Here is a 27,495-nt window from a genome sequence, read left to right as displayed (position 1 = left end):
AGCATGTTTTTTCTGCTGAGTTCTACTACTTGTTTTGTTGTCTGCTGCGACATCTGCTGGTGTCTGCTGGGTATTGCAGTTCTGCAATCTGTTGTATGTTTTCCGGCATAGACTGTATATATAAAGGTTTCCGCTTTCTGTGTTGTATTATGGAGTGCTCTTGTCTTTCCCCTCTTGAGTCTTTAGTCTTCTTTACATGTGGGAGAAAATCAGCAGCTAAAAAATACGTCTCAGAAGAACGCAGCGGTCTTCTTTTTAAGCAGGGGAAACGGAACAAGCTAATATTGCTTCTTGTTTTACAACTCCCTTTCTAGTTTTTGTATAGGCCTACTTTACTGGGATAGCCTATTTGCTTGTAGAATAAACCCTAAACCCTATGGTTAAACCTTGGTGCGAAGTAATGCAAAACAATGATTATGAATGGGGTCTAAAATATTAATTGTTTTCCTTTTATTCTAGCTGTTCACTCCGCAAACAACAGGGCTAGACATGCAGCAGATTTCAATCTTGTATTTAATGCAACGGCAAACATCTCCTCATCTACTCGACCAGCGACTACTTTATTCTTGGTATCTAGTGAAAGTCAGTCTGTAAATCATCAACATAACATTACGGAGCTCGTGCAAAAGGCGGGATTTTGGGCCCCACCCACATGTTGCCTTCAGTATTTCTTCTCCATGCACTGCGCTGCAACTGCGCAGCCATCGCTAGTCTTGAAAGCTGCGCATTGTGCTATAAAAAAAGCGCAGTTATGAACGTCATGATGATGTTAACATCTGTGTTGATGTATTGTTTGCACACAAGCACCGTGTTTGTAAGAGGAAACAAAACATTCACATATACTCTGCAAAACGGTTGATTTCTATATGGTTTTTAGGAATATTTCTTTTTTTCCGGTCGAATCCAGATGCTTTGCTTGTGGATGCTGCTCCAAAGTGATAAGAAGCAGTTCAGCCACGAGGGCTCCGATGACCATTACCGCCAATTACTGTCCTGCGTGTTAACAAGATACTGATAGCAGATGATAGGATCATATTGCCTTTCAGGTGCTTTAATGCGCAGCCGCTGCACGCTGGGTGGACAGAGAGTGTAACGGGGTCCGGTTACACAGGAGGATGGTGGCGAAGATGGCGAGCTGCGGAGCGGCTTCTCACCTGGAGGACGGGTAAGAGTTTTTTGATATATTAACACACAGGTTTCTTCTTTTGGCTTTACAAAAGTGTTCGTGCTGTACTTTCAGACAGTATGCATGCACAGGATGCGCGCTTAAATCGTGTCGCTTCAAAACAGGAAGTGGTGTCTTTTGTTGCTGTCTGTTCTGAGCTCATGTGTTTGTGCATTTATAAACATTGACAAATGAGTTCCTCCGCGTTATATTCTCGTGTAATTGAATATATGTTCAAATAGAAAGTGACTGGAGTGAGACACTTTGTTGGTGTCTGTTTGCGCTGAACGCTTTTGTGTTGTTATATTGCGATGACTCACTGACAACAACGTAACATCAAGCTGTTCGAAGGGGGCAATTGGAGAGCGATTGATAAAAAAAAAAGATTACGGTAAGTTGTAAAGCAATACGTATAAAACGTTTTATACCAATTTTTGTAACAGATTAGATGTTGTAAATACACTTGAAAATCAGTATAGAATATTGTAAGAGAGAAAACATCATACAGTGGACTACAAACAAACACTCCACTATAACTTCCTGCTGACATTTTTTAATGAATGGTTTATGATGCGATGCATGTAGTCCCATTTGAAAGGACACTTTTATTTTTAAATGATTCATACTATCTCTTTAATAGTTGTTATATCAGCTGTATTGTCAACCACAGACAGGTGATACTGATGACTCATGACTCATTGTCCTCTGTGAATGCTACCATGTTTGCAAGGGTATCATTGAACCAGTGATCAGGGCTATAAAAGTCCCTGAATTCACAATACCACAACACTTTGTTAGAACTTTAAAAAAATTAGTGAAATTACATCCAGGGACATTTATATTTACACACGGCATCTATTGCACGTCTGTCCTGGGAGAGGGATCCCCCTCCTCTGTTTCCCCTTTAAACTGTGGGGTTTTTCTCTGGAAGTTTTTCCTTGTACGATGTGAGGGTCTAAGGACAGAGGGTGTCATACTGATATTCCGTACAAACTGTGAAGTCCACTGAGACAAATGTAACATTTGTGATATTGGGCTGTATAAATAAACATTGATTGATTGATATAGTTTAATGTACCTTATTGGAAAATCAGTAGAAAGACACAATTGTTGTTGTTGTTGTTGTTTTACTTTTCCTGTATTAGGTGGAAGCCAACTGACATTTGTTTTGCACACAGATGTCCTCTCAATTCATTGTGTTTGCACAAGATGTAGAAAGTATTTCAATGCTGTGGCTTTTATCTTTCAGCCAGATGCAGAGGACTGGGTTATCATATTTTGTGGGAGTAAGATAGAAACAAGTGAGAGCAGAGAAAGTCTGAGAACTTGTGCAGGGAGTTTATTTATTATCTGAAAACATCAGAGATTCGCAAAGGAGAACTTTGCTAATAGGACTAGAAGATTACCATAGCAACTAATGAGCCTTGCTGTTGTTGTGCTGTGACTATCTGGCAGAGAGAGAAAGAGCTGACCTTGAAGAGGACACATTGTTTCCTGGACATATGTTTGAAAGCAAAGGAAACCACAGGGCCTTATCAGGGTTAACATACGCTAAATAAAATAACCTAATTCGTCGAGTCTTTATAATCCTTTTCCTGATAGATCATATTTTTCTTTTGATCGCCAAGCTGCCACACTTTTCCATCCCTGCTGGTGGTGACCTTGTTCTTCTTGTAGGTTGGGCTCTCTGTCTTTTCCCCCCTACGGATCTCAGGCGTGTTTCCTCTTGTTGGAGCTGAGCCTGCGTCAACAAGTTGCACCAGTCATCTGCTCAGACACAACATTACACATGACATGGATTGGGCTCATTGTTTGTTTGATATACTACATTCATGGATAGTGGAGCACATATCAAAACATTTAGGGGGCTAAAAAGTCAGGAGCATCAGGTATTCATGCCCCCTCCCCTGTGCACGACCGGGTGATATAGTTGGAACTAATGTCAGGTTTTTGATAAAATCCTTTTCATACATGTTTGAAACGATAATGCAGATGTATGGACAATCACATTCAATAAATTAGAATGATGTGCTTGGAATCAATTCCGCAAAGTTACAGTGCAGATATCGATACTTGGATGAAACCATATGATCAAATCAACACAATATAATGCCACTTAAAGTAAATAGAGGTTCAACTCTGAATATTAATCGTCCAATCCCCTTGCTTTATTTGAGTAATGAAAGCAGAAAAAGTGTCCAGACTAGTTTTGTTTGATGAGGAAAGTAACCGGCAGTATCTTTCCATGGCTGTGTACCATCGACACTGCTCTGAAAGTAGGTCAGTGTGGGAGTTGGGGTGGAAAGGTGAATCTGTCACCCAACAGGATGGGTTGCGTGAAAAAGTGAGATGAAGGCAGCATACACCCTTCCTGTTTTTTTATGTGGCTGTGTGTTCCTATGTGAAAGCAGAAGTGGCGTACTACACAAGCCTGTGGCTGCACGGTTTTAAGAGCTGTCACTGTCTTCCTTCTTTAAATCCTCCCAGAGTGTAATTTAAAGATGTCTGAATGTTATCTCCTCTGTCCTACAGAGACGGAGATGTCCCCGCGATGGAGAACAAAGGTAAACAGCACACCAATCTCATGCTTTCCCTCCCCCTCCCTCACTGTTCTTTCTGGTTTCGCTTTCTCTCACAGCACACGTTGTGACGTAGAGCTACCTGTGTCAGCGTCTTTGTTTTTTTACAGTGTGGGCTACGTCTCTCGTTCCTTTTTTAATATCTAAATGTAGTAAATCCCCATCTATTATCTATCTTTCTTTTGTCTTCCTGCTTTTCTTCTTTCCCTTTCCACTTTCTCTGACCTCACTCTGGCCTTCCTGCTCTCAAATACATTTGCATTAAAGAGCAGGAAGTTTTATGCTCAGTCATACGAACTTTGTTGTCCGCAGTTTTGCATTTGCTGTATCCTAACACTGCACACCTGTACACAAAGTATTTGTCAGACTTTTCTCTAACATTTGCTTTGTGACCTTTATATTTCTTTACCAAAGTAGGCCTAGAATAATCCCAATAGCATTATTAATGTCCATTCAGTGTTTCCCCTAGGATGGAGTCATAGCAGCGGTGCTAAGGCAGGTGGGCCCAGCATAATGTGAGCGCGGAGCGCATGGAATGTTTTAGTGCGTGCGAAGTGCGCCCTGCCAATTTGTTTCTATGTGTCTGCCAGCACAAGAAAGGCTCTTGAGGCCTAGTACCAGGGCCGGTTCTAGACAATTTGCTGCCCTAGGCGAGATTTTATATATAAAGAATAAATGAAAAATCTCTACAAAAGACAAATACACTACAAAACAGAAACTTATTGACATACGTCAAAATGGCTTCAAATGTATTCAATATTGTATATTTTTGTATCTCTCCAACTTTAAACGATGTTTTTGGTTTACTGTCCCATAGTATACATTGGAATAATTTCAAACCTGTTTTTATGTATCCTAATAATTATAAAGGAGTGCCTTGGAAATATGTGTTTACATAATTTGTGGTCAAAACGTTTGAGACCCACTGAGATAACTTAGACTAAAATTAACTATCTAAACACTCAGAGTCCTTTACCTCACTGAGCCTCTCAGTCTGACAGGAGAGCTCTCCTCCACCCTGGTTTTAGAAACATCTACTTCTTATATCCGTTAGCGCGGCTAGCACCAGATTCTAATAACAACAGCGCCGGTACCGGTGCGCCCTTTCTCTCTCTCCCTCGCTCGCTCTCTCGCTTCCACGCTCACACTTTGGCTGTGAGCTGCGGGCGCCTGATAAGCCAATATCCCCCACTTTCATCACTTACAGCGCCCATCGTACAGGGCAAATGAAACGTGTAACCGGGGTATGAAGGGTGTTTAATTATGAATGTTGTTACATCAAGGCCAAAAATTAGGATGAGCGCCAACGGTAAAAAAAATGTTTTCCCCTCTCAGAGCTACCAACGCAGCGCCCCCCAGATCTGGCGCCCTAGGCGACCGCCTAGGCCTATGCCAAAAATGTGCCCTGCCTAGTACATACAGTGGCAATGTCTCAAGATTATTGAACATACAGTAACACAATACTACAAATCCACATAACAAACAATCAAAAATGAAAAAGGGTCGCTTATTATTATTCTAAAAAAAAAAAAAAAAAAAAAATGTGGGTACCTCAATGCAGCGGCGCACATATTTCAGCAGCGGCGCTGCGCCGCCACTATTTGTATATAGGGGAAACACTGCCATTTTATAACAACCTGCAGCTGTAATACATGTGCAACTGCTGATGATTAAGAAACCAGTGATTGGACTTCTTGCCAGATACCAGATCAAATACATCTATGCAGATTACCTTTCAAATATGAGTGCTTTATTTCTCACAAATGTGAAACGTGTTAACCACATTGTGTACAACTAATTTGCATAATGTATGTAAGGTAACATGAGGCAAGGTTCAAGATTCAAGGTTCTTTATTTTGTCATACGAACATAGCTACAGTGTAGTTATGCCGATTAAAATCTTAGGTCACAGGCTTCTCCAACAGTGCAACACAATAACACAGATAAACAGAAAAATATAGTGCAAGTAAATAGTAAATACAAAAAGAAAAATAGTTTAAAAAAGTGAAATAGTGCAATAAGAGTCTATATGCAAGTTATTGGAATGATATATTAGAGAAATAATTACTAAGTAGCAGATGCATATTATGGATGTTGTTTCAATTGTTCAGGTGTTTAACAGTCTTATTGCCTGTGGGATGAAACTGTCCCTGAGTCTGGTGGTTTTAGTCCGGATGCTGCGGTAACGCCTGCCAGACAGCAGCAGACAGAACAGTTTGTGGCTGGGGTGATGGGGGTCTTTTATAATCCTGAAGGCTTTCTTCCTGAGCCGCTGGAAGTATAGGTCCTCCATTACATTACATTGCATTTAGCTGACGCTTTTATCCAAAGCGACTTACAATAAGTACATTCGACCAGGAAGACACAACCTTGAGGAAAACAGAATCATATAAGAACATCAGGATTCAAAGAGCCAGTCGTTTCAAGTGCTGCTCAACTGGCTAAGCCAGTCCTTTATTAGTATATAAGTGCTCTGTTAGCAGTTCTTTGTTAGTCATTCTATCGCTCGAAGTGGAGTCGAAAGAGATGAGTTTTCAGTCTGCGCCAGAAGGTGTGTAAGCTTTCTGCGGTCCTGATTTCAATGGGGAGCTCATTCCACCATTTTGGAGCCAGGATAGCAAACCCACGTGTTTTTGCTGATGGGAACTTGGGTCCCCCTCGCAGCGAGGGTGCAGCGAGTCGTTTGGTTGATGCAGAGCGTAGTGCACGTGCTGGGGTGTACGGTTTAACCATGTCCTGGATGTAGGAAGGGCCAGATCCATTCGCAGCATGGTACGCAAGTACCAGTGTCTTGAAGTGGATTCTAGCAGTTACCGGAAGCCAGTGGAGGGAGCGGAGGAGCGGCGTGGTGTGGGAAAATTTTGGAAGGTTGAAGACCAGACGAGCCGCTGCATTCTGGATGAGCTGCAGAGGTCGGATGGCACATGCAGGTAGACCAGCCAGGAGGGAGTTGCAGTAGTCTAGGCGTGAGGTGACGAGAGCCTGGACCAGAACCTGCGTTGATTTCTGGGTCAGCTGTGGGCGTATCTTCCTGATGTTGAAAAGCGTGTATCTGCAGCAACGGGTTGTAGCAGCGATGTTTGCAGTAAACGACAGGTTGTTATCTAGGATAACACCCAGATTCCTTGCAGTCTGAGTCGGGGAAACAACAGAGGGGCCGATGTTGATAGTTAGGTCAAGAGTGGGACAACCTTTTCCTGGAAGGAAAAGCACTTCAGTTTTGTCAAGGTTGAGCTTGAGATGATGAGCGGACATCCACTGAGAGATGTCAGCTAAACAAGCAGAGATGCGTGCGACGACCTGGGTCTCTGAGCGGGGAAAGGACAGAATTAATTGGGTGTCGTCAGCGTAGCAGTGGTATGAAAAACCATGCGGGCTAATGACAGATCCGAGCGAGTTTGTGTACAGGGAGAAGAGGAGAGGACCAAGAACAGAGCCCTGAGGGACCCCTGTAGTTAATTGACAAGGGTCGGACTCAGACCCTCTCCAAGTAACCCTGTAGGTGCGGTCTTTGAGGTATGAGGTGAGGAGGGAAAGTGCAGAGCCTGAAACTCCAAGTTCTTGGAGAGTGCGAAGGAGGATCTGATGATTCACCGTGTCGAATGCAGCTCCGTCCTGGTGATGTTCTGTGCCGTTTTCACCACCCTCTGGAAAGCCTTACGATTGAGGGCGGTGCAGCTGCCGTACCAGGCCGTGATGCAGCCAGTCAGGATACTCTCTATGGTGCACCTTTAGAAGTTGCAGAGTATCCTGAAGATATGTCTGTGTCTTAATGAATATAAAAGAAAGGAGACACTGAATCTATATTGACACACTAAAATGGAAACAGTATTTATTGTGTATCGGTCATGTCTCGTCAAAAGATTCATAGCCATTGCTGTACACCACACATAAACCTTTTTAAGCAGTGCTTTTGCTATGTTGTTGTGACCAGCAGATGGCAGGCAACACCCATGAACCAGTCCCAACCTTTGAAACTGCTAAATAGTGTGCGTTTGTTTGTGTCTGCATGTGTGTATCTTTACTGGTGTTTTATCTCCACCTTGTTTGTCCATCGGAGTGAAGAGGGATGCCTGCTGGCTCAGATGAAGCTGCAGCAGTATAGAGAGAGATTGGCCATAGGAGGCACACGAGGACAAGGAGAGAGAAATGGAGGAGGGTGAGTGCAGTGAGAGGTGAAGCAGACAGATCGAGGCGAGTGGAGGAGAGAGATTGATGAGGCAGGTGTTGCATGTGGAGCAGTGATGGCAGCATCTGCTTGTTAGGCTAAGATACAACTCTGTGGGCTAGAGAGGACGGGCTCCATCCATTAGGCGGCCAGGCACTCTGCCAGATGGCCTGGTGCATTCACTGCTGCTGGGAAGAGAGGACGCAGCAGTTCCTCTGGACCCATCTATATAAATGTGCCAGAATGTTAATGCATGGCACTTATCACAGGCTTCTTCACAGGGTGCCACAGTTCAACTGCTAAGGAGTGATGGATATGTAAAAGCTAGTGGTGTAAGTCAGAAATGCTGAGGGATTTTTGATGAGTAATATGGATGAAAACACACACACTGCATGCAAACATAGATATTTACTAAAAGTTGAGGTTTCTCACTGCCTGGGGTTGAACCTGTTAAAGGAAGAACCCCAGTGACACAAAGTAAAACTTGGTACTTTTACAAATGTTCTGACATACATTAAGATTCTATTATTTTTTTCCTTAGGGAAGTTTAAAACAGAGCTTCGATGCATGATAAAGTAAAGAAGCAGACAAGTTAACATACTTCCCCCTATATAGTAATGGATTATTCTGTAGAAAATGGTTAGTGAAACGTTTGTGGCTAAATAGAATTAGGTTCTGTTTTTAATTTTATGTTTCCTGTTCAGGTCAAATTATCACGAGACTTTTTTGTTTACTAGTTCTGAAACCTAAGTCGGTCAGGAACTTAACTGCTGGGCAATATGATAACCACATAAATGGGTCGATGAAACTATCAAACCTTTGAAAGTTCCCGTAAAGATGATGATGATTATCTGGTTAACAACAAGTATTGGTAATGATGTATGGTAATAATAATTACTAATAAGATGGGAATCTACATTGACCTTTTCTCATATTTTGACATTATGGAATTCGTTTAAATGGCACTAACTCTAAAATAATTACTAATATGTTACAGATAACCTGAGAGAAAGTGACATCAGCAGTTCAGGTAAACACACATATATCACATCACAGAACTTTTAACTAATTTGATCTTTACATACAGTGGGGCAAAAAAGTATTTAGTCAGCCACCAATTGTGCAAGTTCTCCCACTTAAAAAGATGAGAGAGGCCTGTAATTTTCATCCTAGGTACACTTCAACTATGAGAGACAGAATGGGGGGAAAGAACCCAGGAAATCACATTGTAGAATTTGTAATGAATTAATTGGTAAATTCCTCGGTAAAATAAGTATTTGGTCACCTACAAACAAACAAGATTTCTGGCTCTCACAGACCTGTAACTTCTTCTTTAAGAGTCTCCTCTGTCCTCCACTTGTTAACTGTATTAATAGCACCTCTTTGAACTCGTTATCAGTATAAAAGACACCTGTCCACAACCTCAAACAGTCACACTCCAAACTCCACTATGGCCAAGACCAAAGAGCTGTCAAAGGACACCAGAAACACAATTGTAGACCTGCACCAGGCTGGGAAGACTGAATCTGCAATAGGTAAGTAGCTTGGTGTGAAGAAATCAACTGTGGGAGCAATTATTAGAAAATGGAAGACATACAAGACCACTGATAATCTCCCTCGATCTGGGGCTCCATGCAAGATCTTACCCTGTGGGGTCAAAATGATCACAAGAACGGTGAGCAAAAATCCCAGAACCACACGGGGGGACCTAGTCAATGACCTGCAGAGAGCTGGGACCAAAGTAACAAAGGCTACCATCAGTAACACACTACGCCGCCAGGGACTCAAATCCTGCAGTGCCAGACGTGTCCCCCTGCTTAAGCCAGTACATGTCCAGGCCCGGCTGAAGTTTTCTAGAGAGCATTTAGATGATCCAGAAGAGGATTGGGAGAATGTCATATGGTCAGATGATACCAAAATAGAACTTTTTTGGTAAAAACTCAATTAGCCGTGTTTGGAGGAGAAAGAATGCTGAGTTGCATCCAAAGAACACCATACCTACTGTGAAACATGGGGGTGGAAACATCATGCTTTGGGGCTGTTTTTCTGCAAAGGGACCAGGACGACTGATCCGTGTAAAGGAAAGAATGAATGGGGCCATATATCGTGAGATTTTGAGTGACAACCTCCTTTCATCAGCAAGGGCATTGAAAATGAAACGTGGCTGGGTCTTTCAGCATGACAATGATCCCAAACACACTGCCCGGGCAACGAAGGAGTGGCTTCGTAAGAAGCATTTCAAGGTCCTGGAGTGGCCTAGCCAGTTTCCAGATCTCAACCCCATAGAAAATCTTTGGAGGGAGTTGAAAGTCCGTGTTGCCCAGCGACAGCCCAAAAACATCACTGCTCTAGAGGAGATCTGCATGGAGGAATGGGCCAAAATACCAGCAACAGTGTGTGAAAACCTTGTGAAGACTTACAGAAAACGTTTGACCTCTGTCATTGCCAACAAAGGGTATATAACAAAGTATTGAGATTAACTTTTGTTATTGACCGAATACTTATTTTCCACCATAATTTGCAAATAAATTCTTTAAAAATCAGACAATGTGATTTTCTGGATTTTTTTTTTTTCTTCTCATTTTGTCTCTCATAGTTGAGGTATACCTAGGATGAAAATTACAGGCCTCTCTCATCTTTTTAAGTGGGAGAACTTGCACAATTGGTGGCTGACTAAATACTTTTTTGCCCCACTGTAACTGATAAACATAATTTTAAATGTATTTCCCTTATTTAAATGCAACTTATTTCTCTCATAACATTTACACTTTGTGGCATGAATCACTTATACTCATTATTCAATATTTTACACGTGTCACTTACACTTTGAATTGTCGAATAGAGAACACAGAAACATCCACTGAGGAGAGCTCAGAGGAGGAAGACGAAGACGAGGATGAGAATTCTGGTGAGAGGCTGCCTTTGACTCATCACTAATCATACATCTAATGAATAGTCATTTAGTCATAAATTACTTTTTAGTAGAGCGTGAGATAAGAAGATCAATATCACTCATGTCTGTACATTATTTATGAAGCTACAGCCTGGACATTGTTCATTTAGCTTAGCATAAAAATATTGGAAAACAACTAGCCTGGCTCTGTCAGAAGTCAACAAAATCCACAAGCCAGCCCCAGTAAACTAAAGCTCATTAATTATCATTGTTATACCTTTGTTTTAAAAGTACAAAATCCAAAGTATAAAACATGTATTTTGCCACAGGAGTTGTGACTTTCTTGTCTTGCAACCAAGGAAGGCTTCAGGACTCAATGAGCTATAATGCTTTTAATAATCCGCTTTAGAGGGGTCAGCAGTACCCCATTGCACGGAGCCAGGTTAGCTGTTTTCCTGTTTCCAGTGTTTGTTTAAAGCTAAGCTAATTCGCTGCTATTGCTAGCTTCACATTAACCATACAGACAAGAGACAGATTGCTGGTATTCTGATCTATATCTGCAAGAAGATAAATACGTTTTTTTTTAATGTCAAGCGAGGGCCCCGTGTAAGAAGGCTAAACCCTTAGCAGCCATCTACATTCTTAATCCTATCTACGGCTTTTGCTGCATGTCGCAAATTATTTTTTTTGAACTTTAATTATCCTCCTTTCTTTCACCATAAGGCTGTGCTGAGAAGAATGGAGAAAAGGAAGGTAAGAACCAACATCATTTTATCAATCCTTCAAAATCTTTGGCACCAAGGCTTTAACAAGGTAAAAAACAAATGGTGTTTATCTAAATGTATCTCCTTTATGTTCTTTGCAGACAATGAAGAGGCCAATGCGGAAGAGTCAACAAATGGTGAATGCAACTTGTCTCAATAACTGCTTTGTCAGACTGAGTCTACTTAACTACAACTTTCTTGTATTTTACATCCAGATGGCCATGTCAGTTTGTTGTCATAGTTGCAATGGCTCTAGTCATAACTCAGTATAACATTTGAATGGCAGCAATACTGCATAATTACGCCATAAAACGCAGAACCTTGCTCGTTTTCTTGGAACACAATATTGATGTGTAATTAACTGTGCTCCACCCTCGCTCACAACCAAAAAAAGCTGCCCACAATCTGAAAAGATAATCTAGGGTGTTTTCCCGGAGATTTAACACAAGCTTTAATTTTCTGACACATGATTTTAATATGTTAACGTTAATTATTTCACCCTTTTAGATTCAATCCCTGCACCTGAAGCGGAGGTTTCAAAAGGGAAAGGTAGGCAGATCGTAACTGATATCAGCACAACAAATGTTCTGCAGATCACTCTGTTAACAACATCCCATTTTTTTTAATACATATGTCCTTGCAGAAGAGTGTCACTTCAAATCATGCTGTGTGAAATGCAAAGCCGTTCAGCAGGTGAGCTCAGAATCCAGATGTTTATTTGACAAAATGTGTTGATCTTAATTGTGTTGTCTGCCTGAGTATTTTTATTATACTTGAATATAGTTGAGATCTGTATGATATTAGGGAGCAACTTGTGTTGGCCTTCTTCTTGTTTACATATCAATACTTATTCTTTGTTATTCTTTATTAGGATCCCCATTAGCACTAGCATGCACATTAGCTATTCTTCCTGGGGTCCTCACACACACAAAACATACATAAACATACATAAAACAAAAACAAAACAGCTCATAATTTCATGCAATTTACAGTGCTACAGTGGGGCAAAAAAGTATTTAGTCAGCCACCAATTGTGCAAGTTCTCCCACTTAAAAAGATGAGAGAGGCCTGTAATTTTCATCCTAGGTATACCTCAACTATGAGAGACAAAATGAGAAGAAGAAAAATCCAGAAAATCACATCCCTCCAAAGATTTTCTATGGGGTTGAGATCTGGAGACTGGCTAGGCCACTCCAGGACCTTGAAATGCTTCTTACGAAGCCACTTCTTCGTTGCCCGGGCGGTGTGTTTGGGATCATTGTCATGCTGAAAGACCCAGCCACGTTTCATCTTCAATGCCCTTGCTGGAAGGAGGTTGTCACTCAAAATCTCACGACACATGGCCCCATTCATTCTTTCCTTTACACGGATCAGTCGTCCTGGTCCCTTTGCAGAAAAACAGCCCCAAAGCATGATGTTTCCACCCCCATGTTTCACAGTAGGTATGGTGTTCTTTGGATGCAACTCAGCATTCTTTTCTCCTCTTCTGTCTAGTTGAGTTTTTACCAAAAAGTTCTATTTTGGTTTCATCTGACCATATGACATTCTCCCAATCCTCTTCTGGATCATCTAAATGCTCTCGAGCAAACTTCAGACGGTCCTGGACATGTACTGGCTTAAGCAGGGGGACACGTCTGGCACTGCAGGATTTGAGTCCCCGGTGTCGTAGTGTGTTACTGATGGTAGCCTTTGTTACTTTGGTCCCAGCTCTCTGCAGGTCATTGACTAGGTCCCCCCGTGTGGTTCTGGGATTTTTGCTCACCGTTCTTCAATCAATCAATCAATCAATCAATCAATCAATCAATCAATCAATGTTTATTTATATAGCCCAATATCACAAATGTTACATTTGTCTCAGTGGTCTTCACAGTGTGTACAGAATATCAGTATGACAATACGACACCCTCTGTCCTTAGACCCTCACATTGTACAAGGAAAAACTTCCGGAGAAAACCCACAGTTTAAAGGGGAAAATGGGAGAAACCTCAGGGAGAGCAACAGAGGAGGGATCCCTCTCCCAGGACGGACAGACGTGCAATAGATGCCATGTGTAAATTGAAAAGATAATACATTTGCAACATAGGTAGTCCAAATGTTTGGAAATGCATGTGTGTATAATAGGAAGATGAATCCACGAGGATATCCATCCAGGACCGATGATCCAGGACCACAGCCACGACTCGCGATCCAGGGCTCGCAATCCAGGACACAGGACCGCAGGATCATCCATGACTCCGGATCCCGGCGTATATAGACACCAAAAAGAAAGACATTTGGGGAAGCTGGGTTAATCGGAACATGATAGTACAAAGGTATAGACAGAGAGAAGGAAGAAGTAAGATGTCCCCCGACAAACTAAGCCTATATCAGCAAAACTAGGGGCTGAATCTAATCAGCCCTAACTATAAGCTTTTATCAAAAAGGAAGGTCTTAAGCGCACTTAAACGGATAGGGTGTCTGCCGCCCGAACACAAACTGGAAGCTGATTCCACAAATGTGGAGCTTGATAAGAAAAGGCTCTGGCTCCCATTGTACTTTTAGAGACTCTAGGAACAACCAACAACCCTGCATTATTGGAACGCAATGCCCTAGTAGGACAGTAGGGTATAATGAGTTCTTTAAGGTAAGATGGCGCCTGCCCATTAAGGGTTTTGTAGGCGAGAAGAAGAATTTTAAATTCTATCCTGTGTTCTATAGGGAGCCAGTGTAAGGCAGCCAGAACAGGAGTAATGTGGTCCCTTTGCCTAACTCTGGTTAGTACACGAGCCGCAGCATTTTGAATCAGCTGAAGCGACTTGACTGACTTCTCTTGGTACTCCCTGATAATAAAGAGTTACAATAATCCAGCCTAGAAGTAACAAATGCATGGACTAGTTTCTCTGCATCGTTTTGAGGCAAGATATGCCTGATTTTTGCAATGTTACGTAGATGGAAGTAGGCGGTCCTTGAAATTAATTTTATGTGGGCGTTAAAGGATACACCCTGATCAAATATAACACCAAGATTCCTTATAGTCTCACTGGAGGCCAAATTAATGCCATCCATAGTTAGTATATCTTTAGATAATTTGTTTCATAGATTCTTCGGGCCAAGTACAATAACTTAAGTTTTGGTCGTGTTTAACATCAAAAAGTTTAAGGTCATCCACGTTTTTATGTCCTTAAGGCAGTCTTGAATTTTATTTAGATGATTAATTTCATCAGGCTTGATTGATAAATATAGGTGAGTATCATCCGCATAACAATGAAAGTTTACAGAATGATTCCTTATAATATTGCCTAACAGAAGCATATATAATGTGAACAAAATAGGTCCGAGCACTGAGCCCTGTGGCACTCCATGGCTAACTTTGGTTTGCGTGGAAGATTCATCGTTAACACGTACAAACTGAGAGCGTTTAGATAGATAGGACGTAAACCAGCCTAAAGCAGTTCCCTGTATGCCAACTAAGTGCTCTAGTCTTTGCAATAGGATATCATGGTCGATAGTATCAAATGCAGCACTGAGATCGAGCAAAACAAGAATAGAGACAAGTCCCTTGTCTGAGGCTATTAGAATGTCATTTGTGACTTTAACCAGAGCTGTCTCTGTGCTATGATGTGTTCTAAAGCCAGACTGAAAATCTTCAAATAAATCATTGTTTTCTAAGTAATCACACAACTGTTTTGCGACCGCTTTCTTTTTGAAAGGAACGGAAGATTAGAAATAGGTCTATAGTTGGCTAAAACCTCTGGATCGAGGTTGTGCTTTTTAAGAAGCGGTTTTATCACTGCTACTTTGAATGATTGTGGAACATAGCCTGATGATAAAGACATATTCATAATATTTAATAAAGAAGTGCTAATTAATGGAAAAACTTCCTTCAACAGCTTAGTTGGAATTGGGTCTAACATGCACGTTGATGGTTTAGAAGAGAGAATCATTTAATTTAATTGTTCAAGGTTTATGGCTGAAAAGCATTCTAGTTTACTATCTAGTGTAATATTAGAACTTAGGTTTCCGGGAGCTGTTGATAACACTATACTGGTCAAAGTCAAGAGGTCATTAATTTTGTTTCTAAGAGTAACAATTTTATCGTTAAAAAAGCACATAAAATCATTACTACTGAGTGCTATGGGAATTGAAGGCTCAATAGAGCTGTGGCTCTCTGTCAGCCTGGCTACAGTGCTGAAAAGAAATATTGCATTATTCTTATTCTCATCTATTAATGAAGAGTAGTAGGCTGCTCTCGCTTTACGCAATGTTTTCTTATATTCATTGAGAGTAATATGCCAAATTAAACGAGATTCTTCAAGTTTAGTGGAATCCTTTCAAGTTGTCTAGACTTTTGCTTTATTTTGTGGGTTTCGGCATTATGCCATGGAGCTAATCTATGTTGTTTTAGTTTCTTCTTTTTCAAAGGAGCAACAGAGTCTAATTTTATTCGCAGCGCATCTGTAGCACTATCAACAACATGATCAAATTGGGGTGGTGTACATTTTGTATAAGTTTCCTCCTTTACAGTATGCAGACATGCTATTGAGTTAAGTATTGGTGGAATCTCTTCCTTAAATTTGGCTATAGCACTAACAGATAGGTTTCTGCTGCAAGAGCTTTTGACTAATGCTTTGAAGTCTCGTAATAGTACTTCAAAAGTTACTAAGAAATGGTCGGATAAAGCAGGATTATGCGGTTCGACTAATAGTTGCTCAATTTCAATACCATAAGTCAGAACAAGGTCGAGAGTGTGATTATAGCAGTAGGTTGGTTTATTTACACTAAGACAGAAACCAACATAATCTAATATAGAGTTAAATGCAACAGTAAGGCTATTTTTATCATCGTCAACATGAATATTAAAGTCACCTACGATAATTACTTTATCTGTTTTAAGTACCAAAGTTGATAAAAACTCAGAGAATTCTGATAAGAATTCTGAATAAGGACCTGGTGCACGATACACTGTAACAAATAAGATTGGCTGTAAAGTTTTCCAGGTCGGATGCGTAAGACTAAAAACGAGGCTTTCAAAGGAGGTATAATTTAATTTTGGTTTAGTATTGATAAGTAAACTTGAGTCAAAGATTGCTGCAACTCCACCTCCTCGGCCCGTGCCTCGAGCAATATGAGTGTTGATATGGCTGGGTGGAGTGGCCTCATTTATGCTGACATATTCTTCATGTCTCAACCAAGTTTCAGTGAGACAGCATATATCAATATTATAATCTGATATTAAATCATTTACCAATATTGCTTTAGATGCTAGAGATCTTATATTTAAGAGACCACATTTAATCTTCCTGTTTTGTTGCACTGTAGTAGTTGTTACATTTACTTTTATTAGGTTATTATTATGTATGACACCTCTATTAGGTTTTACCTTAAATTATCATTGGGCAGACACACACACCGTTAATATTGGGTATTTTATTGGGTTCGGGATTCCTATGGATGACTGCCTAGGAGAGAGCGCAGAGAAGCGTGTAAGACTGCGACTCCGCCTCCTGGTCTCAACTCCAGTTTGTCATGGATTAAGTCCATTGATCATTTTGACTCCACGGGGTGAGATCTTGTGTGAAGCCCCAGATCGAGGGAGAGTATCAGTGGTCTTGTATGTCTTCCATTTTCTAATAATTGCTCCCACAGTTGATTTCTTCACACCAAGCTGCTTAACTATTGCAGATTCAGTCTTCCCAGCCTGGTGCAGGTCTACAATTTTGTTTCTGGTGTCCTTTGACAGCTCTTTGGTCTTGGCCATAGTGGAGTTTGGAGTGTGACTGTTTGAGGTTGTGGACAGGTGTCTTTTATACTGAGTTCAAACAAGTGCCATTAATACAGTTAACAAGTGGAGGACAGAGGAGGCTCTTAAAGAAGAAGTTACAGGTCTGTGAGAGCCAGAAATCTTGTTTGTTTGTAGGTGACCAAATACTTATTTTACCGAGGAATTTACCAATGAATTCATTAAAAATCCTACAATGTGATTTCCTGGATTATTTCCCCCCATTCTGTCTCTCATAGTTGAAGTGTACCTAGGATGAAAATTACAGGCCTCCCTCGTCTTTTTAAGTGGGAGAACTTGCACAATTGGTGGCTGACTAAATACTTTTTTGCCCCACTGTATATGAAGTGAAAACTAAAATGGTCATCCAATTTTATCATAAGGCCAAACAAAAAAAATACAAATAACTGTACATAATAATACATACATACCCCACAGGCATAGTTGAATTGTACTTTATAATACTGAGATAATTTTTTAAGCAACCTTTTGAAATGTACTTGATACATTTTTCTTTACGTTAATATAACATCATTTCCAAATTGTCTGTTTGACAGAGCCATGGCAATGAGCTTGTTACCCCAAGGAGGATCTCTAAGGGACGATTGCAGTGAGTATGACCACTGATCTTGTCCGTACACAGTTGAATTAATTCTGTATGTCCATCATCTCTGACTCTGTATGTTTCAGGGTGCAGCTGGAAGGAGAGGGCACATACGAGTGTTCGCTCACCGGCCTGGTGTTTGAAGCATCGGAGCGGGTGATCGTGCGGTACTCAGTCCTGTCCTGGTCCAGGTTTGGCGCGTTTCTGCCGGACTCCTGGAAATTTGCTGGACCCATCTTTAACGTGGACACAGTCAATAAGGATGCTTCCGTCCTCACGTCTATCCAGTTCCCTCACTCCGTCTGCCTTGCTGGTGAGAATGAAGTACAGTCCTGTGTATTCTGTGTAGGACAGGGGTGTCCAAACTACGGCCCGGGGGCCAAATGCGGCCTGCGGACCATTTTGAATCGCCCCTCAGCAAATGAAAAAGTATAATGGAATATGGCCCACAAATGAAAATGTGGGCCATAAAATGAAACTTGTGCTTGTCTTATATTGTAGTTCTTAAATATAAAAATATATTACAATAGTAATGTGTTAATAAGACCACTTTTCATATAAATTCAGTCAATTAAAGTTGGAAACATTTTCTAACATATCTTAGTTGATAAGAAAAAAGCCCAATGACTTATTTACATAACAAGCTTGAAATACACCCTTCCTATTTCTCCATATTATAATCACTCTGAGCTTTCTGTTTTAAGGGATGAGCTGCCAACCCTCACAAGCATAATTTACCTACATTTGATTAATTTTGCTAACTTATAACTGAACTTATGAGGCAATATACCTCTGGTGAGTGGCACAGCCCTTCGTATATTTTTTCTGTATGTGGCCCTCGTGAAAAAAGTTGGGATACCCCTGGTGTAGGATATAATTCATAACCATGGTCTTGTGGTGACTCCACGGCCCATAATGCAATGTTAATGGTATACATTTTTTCCAAGATTTGCCTGGAGGTTGTCATTTAGTTGATGTTAGAGTATACTTATTTGAAGACCTGTGAAGCTGACAAAACGGGAGGGGGAACACTCTTCAAAATAAAACAGGAAACAGAGACAGACAAACTAAAACACCAACAAAGCTATACAATCCGTAACGGAGGCCGAGATCTATGGCCCCAGAGATCACCTCTGTTACATTTCCTTACCCCTCTCCCCAGGAAATACAATGTCTTAAGACTCTTGTTTTCCTCCATGGGTCTCCACCAGAGTTGGGTGTAACGCGTTACAAAGTAACGCGTTACTGTAATAATATTACTTTGTCGGTAAAGGAGTAGTGTAACACGTTACTTTTATAATTCAGTAATCACACTACAGTTACTAACATTGCCCCGACACGCGTTACTTCGTTACTTTCTAAAATCAGTCATAATCAAACCTCAACAAACACCTGCAAAGAACACATGCTAAGGTGAAGCTAACGCACATAGCGGTTGTTTATTTATATCACACACGTGGTCTGTTCTTCTTCTCTGTTTTCCGGTTGTTGCCTGTTTTGAATGACGAATACACACTACTGCCGCCTGCTGGTAAGGAAAGTTATTGCCACTCATGCATGCGTGCTCGGCTGAAGTCTTTGCGGTGTGCTCCAGTCTGGCTCCAGTGCAACACATGGCCAACACGCAGGAGAACACGCTGACGCAACAGCGTGAGCAGAGATAGACTGCGCAAAATATACAGATAGCAGGAGACAGAGGACAGCCACGGTCAGATAGGAAAACATTCAGGAGCTATCTGGATCAGTCTTATGGAAACTGAACTAAAGAGAACATTTAAAACTTTAGCAGTCTGCGTGATCTGCCTGCAGGGAGGGGCGGGCTGGCCCTGCGAGTAAAGTAACGAGTAAAGTAACGAATTACTTTATGTAGAGAGTAACGAAGTAGTGTAATATATTACTTTTTTTTAGTAACGACCCCATCTCTGGTCTCCACTTCCGCCCGGTGTTTCTGCTTCCCCTTGTGCAGCATGGTTTCCTCAGAGGGTGCCGTGATGTCTAAAAGAAGCTTCTCTTTCTTCCTCTTCGGGATCTGATTCCTTTTTGCTTCTTTGGGTTCATACTTGTGTTGCAGCTCCTCCACTCTGAGCTGCAGTTTGATCTTGTCACTCAGAGTCTGTTTGAGCCGCCGTTCAGATGAGTAGAGCTTCCTCTCCAGCTGAGCGGGGTCCGCCCGGAACTGCTGCACCTGCATCAGAGTGGCTATCTGCCCCTTCATCCCGATGAGCTCCCTCTCGCGCTCCTCCTTCTCTTCCGTGACAGGTGACGCTGCAGGCTGCTGTTGACCTTCTCCAGCTTCTTAGCGGCCGCTCGCTCCAGTTCGCTCTTCATCTTGCGGTAATTCTCCTCAGGATTTTTACCAGCTCCTCCCGCTTAGATGTTTCTTCCTCCTTTCTGGCCTTCTGGGCCGTGAGCTCTGCCTGTCGCTGTCTCTGTCTCTCCAGCTCCTCCAGCAGCTGACGCTCCATGATGCGCTCCGCCTCCTCCTTTTGTTGTTTTTGACGGTCCTGCTCCCGGAGCACCATACGGTACTCCTTAATCTGCTGCATCACTTTTTTTTCTCTTTGGGTCTGGTCCCCATACCGGAAGTTGATGCAGTCGAGCTCCTCAGCCAATCTTCCGTCTTGCCTCCGGAGTCTCCGTTCCTCTTTTATCATGGATACCTGTTCCTGTATCCATGCAACCTGCTCCTCCATGCTTCTCAAACGGCACTCCTCCTGCTTGTCTCTGGCTGTCTGACCCCGCATGAATGACCGCATCATCTCCTTCAGCTCCTCCAACTTGTCCCTTAGTTTACCAGCCGTGGACCCCTGGTCAGTTCCAGGCATAGCCACACCGTCATCTGGCTCCTCTCTTTGGGCGTTTTTTTTTCCTCCCGTAATTTTCAACTCCTTACTTGGTCAATCCCACTTCTGACACCAATTGTGAAGCTGACCGTAGAGCGCCCCGACCAAGCAAGGAGGCAGATATAACCCGGTGTGGGCATTTATTAATCATGGGGACATGATTCACAGCCTCAATATGACAGTTACCCGTGAACACAGTCACAGCAGCAACAAGGACCTCACACACACACAGGAAACACAGAGCCTAAATACACACAGACTAATCAAACCAACAAGACACAGGTGAGGGGGGAGGAGACAACACAGGGCACCAGCAGCAGCAGCAACAGACAAGACGGGAGGGGGAACATTTTTCAAAATAAAAACAGGAAACAAAGACAGACAAACTAAACCACCAACGAAGCTATACAATCCGTAACGGAGGCCGAGATCTATGGCCCCAGAGATCACCTCCGTTACAAGACCTTTACACAAAATAGGTTATTTTAGTGAGCATCATATTATTTTATCTATGATTTAAAGCTGCTCTAAGGGAAACATTGAACCTTCTCTTTTCCATATGACGTCAAACAGATCCAGAAAAAGGGATGACATTCAGTGTCCTGCACATAAAGGACAACCGTCCGCTCATTGAGCCGACAGTGGACCACTCAGGGAGCCATGTTAAGTGGAACGTGACATCTCTGTCTCCCGTGGGTCCCATCATTCAGACGAGCCAATCTGTAGAACACCACGGGGTGGTCCTGGTCTACAAGCAGGTGGGCAGTGACAACAACAACTACAGCTTCCACGTCTACCTGGCCACCAACAGTTCATCTGATATCAAGGTGAGCATTAGATGAAAAGTGAATGTGGAACTGAATAAAACATTTTTCTCAAAAATAGATGATTGACAGTTGACTTGCTCCTTTTAAGACTTGGTGTCTGAGCTATCGTTGTCAGCGGTCTTAAGGTGCATTTCTAAACCAATAAAAATGTGACAGCTGTTTGAGAAATGTGGGTCATTTCTCAGAGACTTCTTGTAGTTGCAGTTTTCCACTTTTAAACAGTTACTTGTTTGTACATGTCTGAACCTTTGTTTCTTTTGTTGCTTTCACCATCTGTCTGGACTGACTGACATTGCTGTATCTGTTCCTTTACGGTGATAAATGACTGCGTATCGACAGGACGTTTGAATACATACAAGCTTGTATTATAAGTGCACATCTTTTACTCGGCTTCCTAAGGCAAATTAATTACACATTCATTTTGATTCATTTGATTCTTACACATATTTAAATAAAACCAGTAAAAATGTACTTTTAAGATGTGAATGAGCAAGTTTGTTGGTCTAATGCACATTTAAATGTTTTCATTTAGGAGAGCCCAAGGGAAAAAAAACTAACGGAACAAAATCCCCCCACATTTCTTTGTGTTGTTTCCTTACCAATAAATATTCCATTTGTCAAACCATCCCTTGACTCTTCCTAAAAATGTAAATCATGACTTTTAATCATAACAACTGCCTACTGGATAAAACTCCAGCAAAATGCCTTGCCAATGAAATGTGTGCCAAAATTGAGAACAGAATCAGAGCCAAAACAAACCGTAACTTTCACTTCTTGTTAATTTTGCTTCATCACTTGGTAGAGTTTGGCCACAGATTTTCAGTTTTTCGTAATACATTAAAGTATATTTGGCAATTGATTGGTGACTAATATTAATGACCTTATCAAACTCCTTCTCATATATATCATAGTTATTTCCGGATCTGTGGATGTTTTTTCCTTTGAGACACCTTCAGTTTTTCCATTAGTAAATGTTAAACCATTTAGCCTGCTCATCAAACTGCAAGGAAGTGGCTTATCTTTTACGTTGTCTTCCTGCTCTCCTTATGTCAAACAGGACATAGGCAAACAGGTGCGGTGCTACAAGAATCGCTACATCCGAATAGAGAAGCCTCCCACATGTAAACTGGACGAGGGGACGTATCGTCTCCTTAGTGAGCCAGAGGGAGAGATCAAACCTCAGGTTGGTCTCTTCGCATATGCTTGTGTGTCTACTCTTATATATAAATACACAGTAGTATACAGACATCACAATTGAATTATGTTTCGTTGTATAAATATGTATATATTTGTCCCTGTACAGGATTTGAAATTCACCCTTGCTGTGACAAAGATGAAGGGCTACTTTGAAGCTTTCTTCGAGCAGCCTCCTCCCTTTAAATTGTCTCTCATAGAGATTAACACTGAGGAGACCGTATGGTCCGCCACATCAGAGAAGGGTACCTGCTCATTGAATCTCACACTGAATATGTTTGGTGATTTGTAGGGGGGGGGGGGGAACTAAAAGCTAGGAGCTGAGGCGAAAGAATCGGACCATATTTGTTTAAAAGTTATAGTTTTTCAACCATTTTTCTTTGTTTATAAAACAGTTGACAATAAAAGAAACAAGGATTTTTCATCTGCAAATAACCAGCTTTGACTGGGCTCCACATATTGTTGTGTTTTTAAGTTTGTGTGTAGTGTTACTTAACTCCAGAGCAGTCATGATGTTTACTTTCTTCTCTTAGGTGACTGTGTGGACAACACAGACAAAAAGTCAAGAAAAAGGACCATCAGTAAGCTTCTTGTTTTTTTAATAAGATTGTTGTTTTCCACCATGCTATCAGCTCTTACCGGTTGTCTCACATCATGTACCTCTATTACAGCCAGACAGAGGAGCAGCAGCCCCTCAGAAGAAGAACTCTGCTGTAAAAGGACTCGGTGGCAGGATGTGTCAGGTAACTGATCTGAGAATAACTTCAGGCACAAGCTTTAGTTTTCTCCCCAATCAGGTCATCTGAAACCTGAACTATTCACCGGTGCACCTGTTCCCCTAAAGTTATACTGACATAAAGTACCTGTGGGTCTTTTTCCAGATGGAGTGAAACCAGCGATGACTCTGGGTCAGGACATGTCGGAGAAGCAGCTACTGCAGGTGGCCAAGCGGCTCGGGAAGGAGTGGAAGCAGGTGGCCATCTATCTGGACCTGAACTCCAGGGAGCTGGACGACATCCAGGCAGCAGAGAAAAGATGTGACCATGCAGAAGCTGAAGATGCTGGTGGAGTGGAAGAGCAGGAGGCGGGCGGGAGAGGGCCACGGCGTATCACCTGCTGAAGAGTTTAGAGGAACTGGATGACTTACCAAACGAGGTCCACCAGACATTGAAAGGTAATAAACACCATCTAATTGAGATAATGATGATGGATAACCAACAAAATGTGAAAGTGAATGGATCTCTTGTTAAAGGATAATTGTTTCGATTTCTTTTTTTATTTGATTAGATTTGTTTCGAATGTGTAAAACAGTAATACAAAATGTAACATGAGAATCATTATACAATACAAAATTAAGCAGTGTCAAATTGATATACAAAAATATTATTGATTCTAATGATATTAAAACAAATAATATACTGTTATTGTTACTGTAATTGTCCATATTTATCTATAAAGAAACTAACAAGACACTGAGTTTATTGTGTTTTGTTTTTGTTGTCTTTTCCAGGCATGGAGAAGACGATCGACAATCGAGCAGCTAAGTGAAAAAGAAACAACCTTTGGACATCTTCGGGAAGAAATACGATTTCAGGAATTCAACAAAGCAGCGGATTAATACAGTCCAAACTTCACCTCTTCTGTTTGTGATTCTCCTCAACAATATTTCCTGGAAATGACCCTGATACCTGGGTTTTTATTTTGGCACAGTTAAAGGAAAGAGCTGGTGTCTTATTCTTTCGAAGGACGCTTTCCCTATTTTTGTTGAAATGTAGTCCTCAGAATCTGTAATGAATACAGAAAAGGACAAGCTGTACCTAAAGCTTCATTTATGTAGCTATATTTGTTTAAAAAAATGAACAGTAGAGTTCATTGTGATGTACAGTAGCTAATTATGTAGCCAGTAACATGTTTAAAATGTAGGGTGCTGCAGTGTTGAAACTTGAAAAAAATGGGAAAAATACAACCTGTGTATAATTGTTTCCACATTATGTTTGTGGGATTCTTTTATATAAATATTAGGCATTAGGTCACACGCACTTGATTGTCTGACTGTCCTAGGCATACGGACTGATGTACTGAGCTTTTTTTTATACATTTTTTATATTTGTCCGTACATAATCTTTTTTACTAACTACCTGTGATCTATTTTAAGTCGGTTTTGTATGTTTATGTCCGTGTTTTATTTCACAACTCTGAACCTTTACAAAGCTCAAGGGTCCTTAATTATGTTTCTGTGGTTTAACTTGAATTATAAATACATTCCTGCCAACCTGTGATTGGAACGCACATCTTGTTATATATATATATATATATATATATATATATATATATACATGTTGTTTGTGTTTACCAAAAGTGTACACTCTGGGGAACAAACAAACTAACCACCAGCATTTGGATTCAGGGCCTAATTGAAGTGTATGTGGTGCAGCTACAGCCTGGCAATGTGTGTATATATTTTGATGTATCATCTTGTCAATGCTAATTTCATATCTGTACAACTTCGAACGCCAACTGTACTGTTGAAAACATTTCAGTTAAATTATCTTATCATAAGTCATAGCTCTGATTTTGTTCCACCTTATTGCAAATGGCATTATTTCAACACATCTCACACACTATTTAAAAAAATAAATAAATAAAGCTGCAGAAATGGCATTTGGATCATGAAATCTTTGAGGGTCTACCATTATGATGAGTATTGTTTACAATCCATTGCTTCCTTAAACTTCTTACCAACAAAAATCCAGTCCGTCCTTTCTGCACCTCTTTCTATCATGTCTCTCCAAAGACTTTGTAATAATTGTAACACAGCAATGTTAACTGAATAAAAATACAACTTGACAACTTTCTGTTCACTTAAGTGTCATCAGTTTTTATTTGCAAAAATTCACTTCCATTTTCAGTACTTCATTAAAAAAAATACTTATAATAAATAACAAATAACATCACAGGCCATCAAATAAATAAGTAAATATAAATAAATAATTTAAATAAATATTGTTATGCAGTGTAAATGACGACTTGGTCGGAAGTTGTAAATGGTGGTGATGATGGGGAAGGGGCTGCATGACGTCTACTTCCTGTGGTCTCCTGAGGAAATGTAGCCCAGAGCTCTGTTGATGGTGATGGTTCGGACCTGGAAGCCCTTCATAATTTTAAACAGCTGTTGTCGGTTTTCGTATGAGCTGTTTTCCCACTTCGGTGCACCAACATCCTAATAGACAGAAAAGAGGTTACCAACATGGAGACTCAAAAGTCGCATGCCCTCCCCAATCCCTCTTTGGAAAACGTTAACAAGAATTAATCTAATATCAGTTTTCCTCTTCAATACTGTAGGCAATGAAGGTTAAATAGGGAAATAAAAAGAAGTAGGAAGACAGAAATACCTCTGGAATGTTGTTCTCTCCATTTGGCGTCAGGGAGCAGCTCTGTAAAAATGAAAACATTTTATAGGTGACTCTCATAATGTTATTCCCCAGGAGATTTTCTCCTACATGTGCATGATAAACACACCTTCCTCAGGCTCCGTATTATTTCCAAAGTTGAATTTAGAAGTGGCACTTCTGTTTCAGGCAGTCTGAGGTCGGAGTTGGTGTAGGACTGAATAACAGCAGAATAGTAGGCCAAGTCCTTCATGATGTTCCCCAGACATTCACTCTGTTGAGTCGAACAGGAAAAAATTACACATCCATTTTTTGTCTGCTTTATAACAAAGTAAGGAGGATAACATTTATATTGGAAAATATCCTGATTCTGATGTATACAATGGCAGAAATAACATTGTAAAGCTAAAATAGATAAATAAAAAATAGATTCTGGATTTACATTATAATTGTGTAGAAAAGTATGTCCCATAATTCCAAAAGCATTTAAAAAGGAAAGTTAACTTAAACATACCTCACTGAAAGTTGAATTTCTTTGCATCATGCAGGTTGAGTTCTGTGGGGTAAAATCATTTTAAATATGAACATTTGTTTTAAGTCAGATGGCCCTTAAGAATCGTTGGATTTGGTTATATGACTTGGTCAAAGTAAAAGTCCGTGAAAGCTGTGCTGAAATTATGAGGGTGTTTCCAAAAATATGTCCAAACCGTCTCTATCTTATTTGAGAAAATACATAAATCAGTGGGATCTTCATTTTTCCCTTACACAAAAAGCATGAATAAGCCAACAAAAAGTTGTTTTTTATTTGTAATAGTTATTTTGACCATTAACAATTAATATCAATGATATTTAAACAATTCTCACCTGAGTCAGAGTGGGTGCGCAGGCCAGTACTGTCTCAGCTTGACTGATAACCACAGCTGCATCAGTTTCAATTCTATGGAACAACTCCCTCTGTAAAATAAAACAATGTGTACAAGTGTAACAGAAAGAAAAATAAACATATGAACTATATGCTAGTACGGTGAATTGTACTCACATCTTTGAGGAGTCCTGTGATATTCTGGAGGAGTTTCTCAAAGAGCAAAGAGCTGTCTGCGCACTTTTCTCCGCTCAGACCCGTGCGCACCGGGAGTGCCGTGGATGTGCGCCAGCTCAGAGACAGCAGCAGCAGTATCAAACAGCTGGCGGAGTCTGCGTGGCAAGAGAATAAGAATCATCAACACATGACACTTATCGAGTTACAAACAGAATAGCATATAAAATAGTAGAAACTTGGAATAGTGTTCTTATGTCTTAAGTTTTTTTACT

At 40.8% G+C, this 27,495-nt stretch overlaps 2 protein-coding genes and 1 long non-coding RNA gene across 3 annotated transcripts in view; 2 read left to right on the top strand and 1 right to left on the bottom strand.

Moving 5' to 3' along the window:
- The first annotated feature begins 809 nt into the window (after nt 1–809).
- On the top strand, nt 810–23,087 carry LOC117457831 (uncharacterized). The gene is made up of 13 exons (XM_034098066.2): nt 810–1,165; nt 3,698–3,729; nt 8,910–8,942; nt 10,755–10,820; nt 11,529–11,558; nt 11,671–11,706; nt 12,077–12,118; nt 12,213–12,262; nt 17,885–17,937; nt 18,018–18,244; nt 21,348–21,601; nt 22,659–22,784; nt 22,905–23,087. Exons 1-13 carry the CDS (start codon nt 1,116–1,118, stop codon nt 23,085–23,087), a joined length of 1,182 nt encoding a protein of 393 aa, XP_033953957.2. The 5' UTR covers nt 810–1,115.
- Nucleotides 23,088–23,111: 24 nt separating this feature from the next.
- LOC139434992 (uncharacterized) lies at nt 23,112–24,706 on the top strand. Its single transcript, XR_011644263.1, has 4 exons — nt 23,112–23,376; nt 23,467–23,538; nt 23,677–23,969; nt 24,306–24,706. It is a non-coding gene; the product is annotated as an uncharacterized lncRNA (long non-coding RNA).
- Nucleotides 24,707–25,787: 1,081 nt separating this feature from the next.
- Nucleotides 25,788–27,495, bottom strand: part of il12a (interleukin 12a) — a 3,756-nt gene continuing 2,048 nt past the window's right edge. The window contains exons 2-7 of the mRNA XM_034096703.1: nt 27,224–27,378; nt 27,049–27,138; nt 26,699–26,740; nt 26,315–26,458; nt 26,188–26,229; nt 25,788–26,015 (exon numbers count right to left, since the gene is read on the bottom strand). Of these exons, the coding sequence (XP_033952594.1) occupies nt 25,875–26,015; nt 26,188–26,229; nt 26,315–26,458; nt 26,699–26,740; nt 27,049–27,138; nt 27,224–27,378 (614 nt within the window). The 3' untranslated portion in view covers nt 25,788–25,874. The remainder of the gene's footprint in view (nt 26,016–26,187; nt 26,230–26,314; nt 26,459–26,698; nt 26,741–27,048; nt 27,139–27,223; nt 27,379–27,495) is intronic.

The sequence above is a fragment of the Pseudochaenichthys georgianus genome, chromosome 13 (assembly GCF_902827115.2).
Source record: "Pseudochaenichthys georgianus chromosome 13, fPseGeo1.2, whole genome shotgun sequence".
Classification (NCBI taxonomy): domain Eukaryota; kingdom Metazoa; phylum Chordata; class Actinopteri; order Perciformes; family Channichthyidae; genus Pseudochaenichthys; species Pseudochaenichthys georgianus.
The sequence above is the reverse complement of the archived record's forward strand: the minus strand, read 5'-3'. Positions and strand labels throughout refer to the sequence as shown.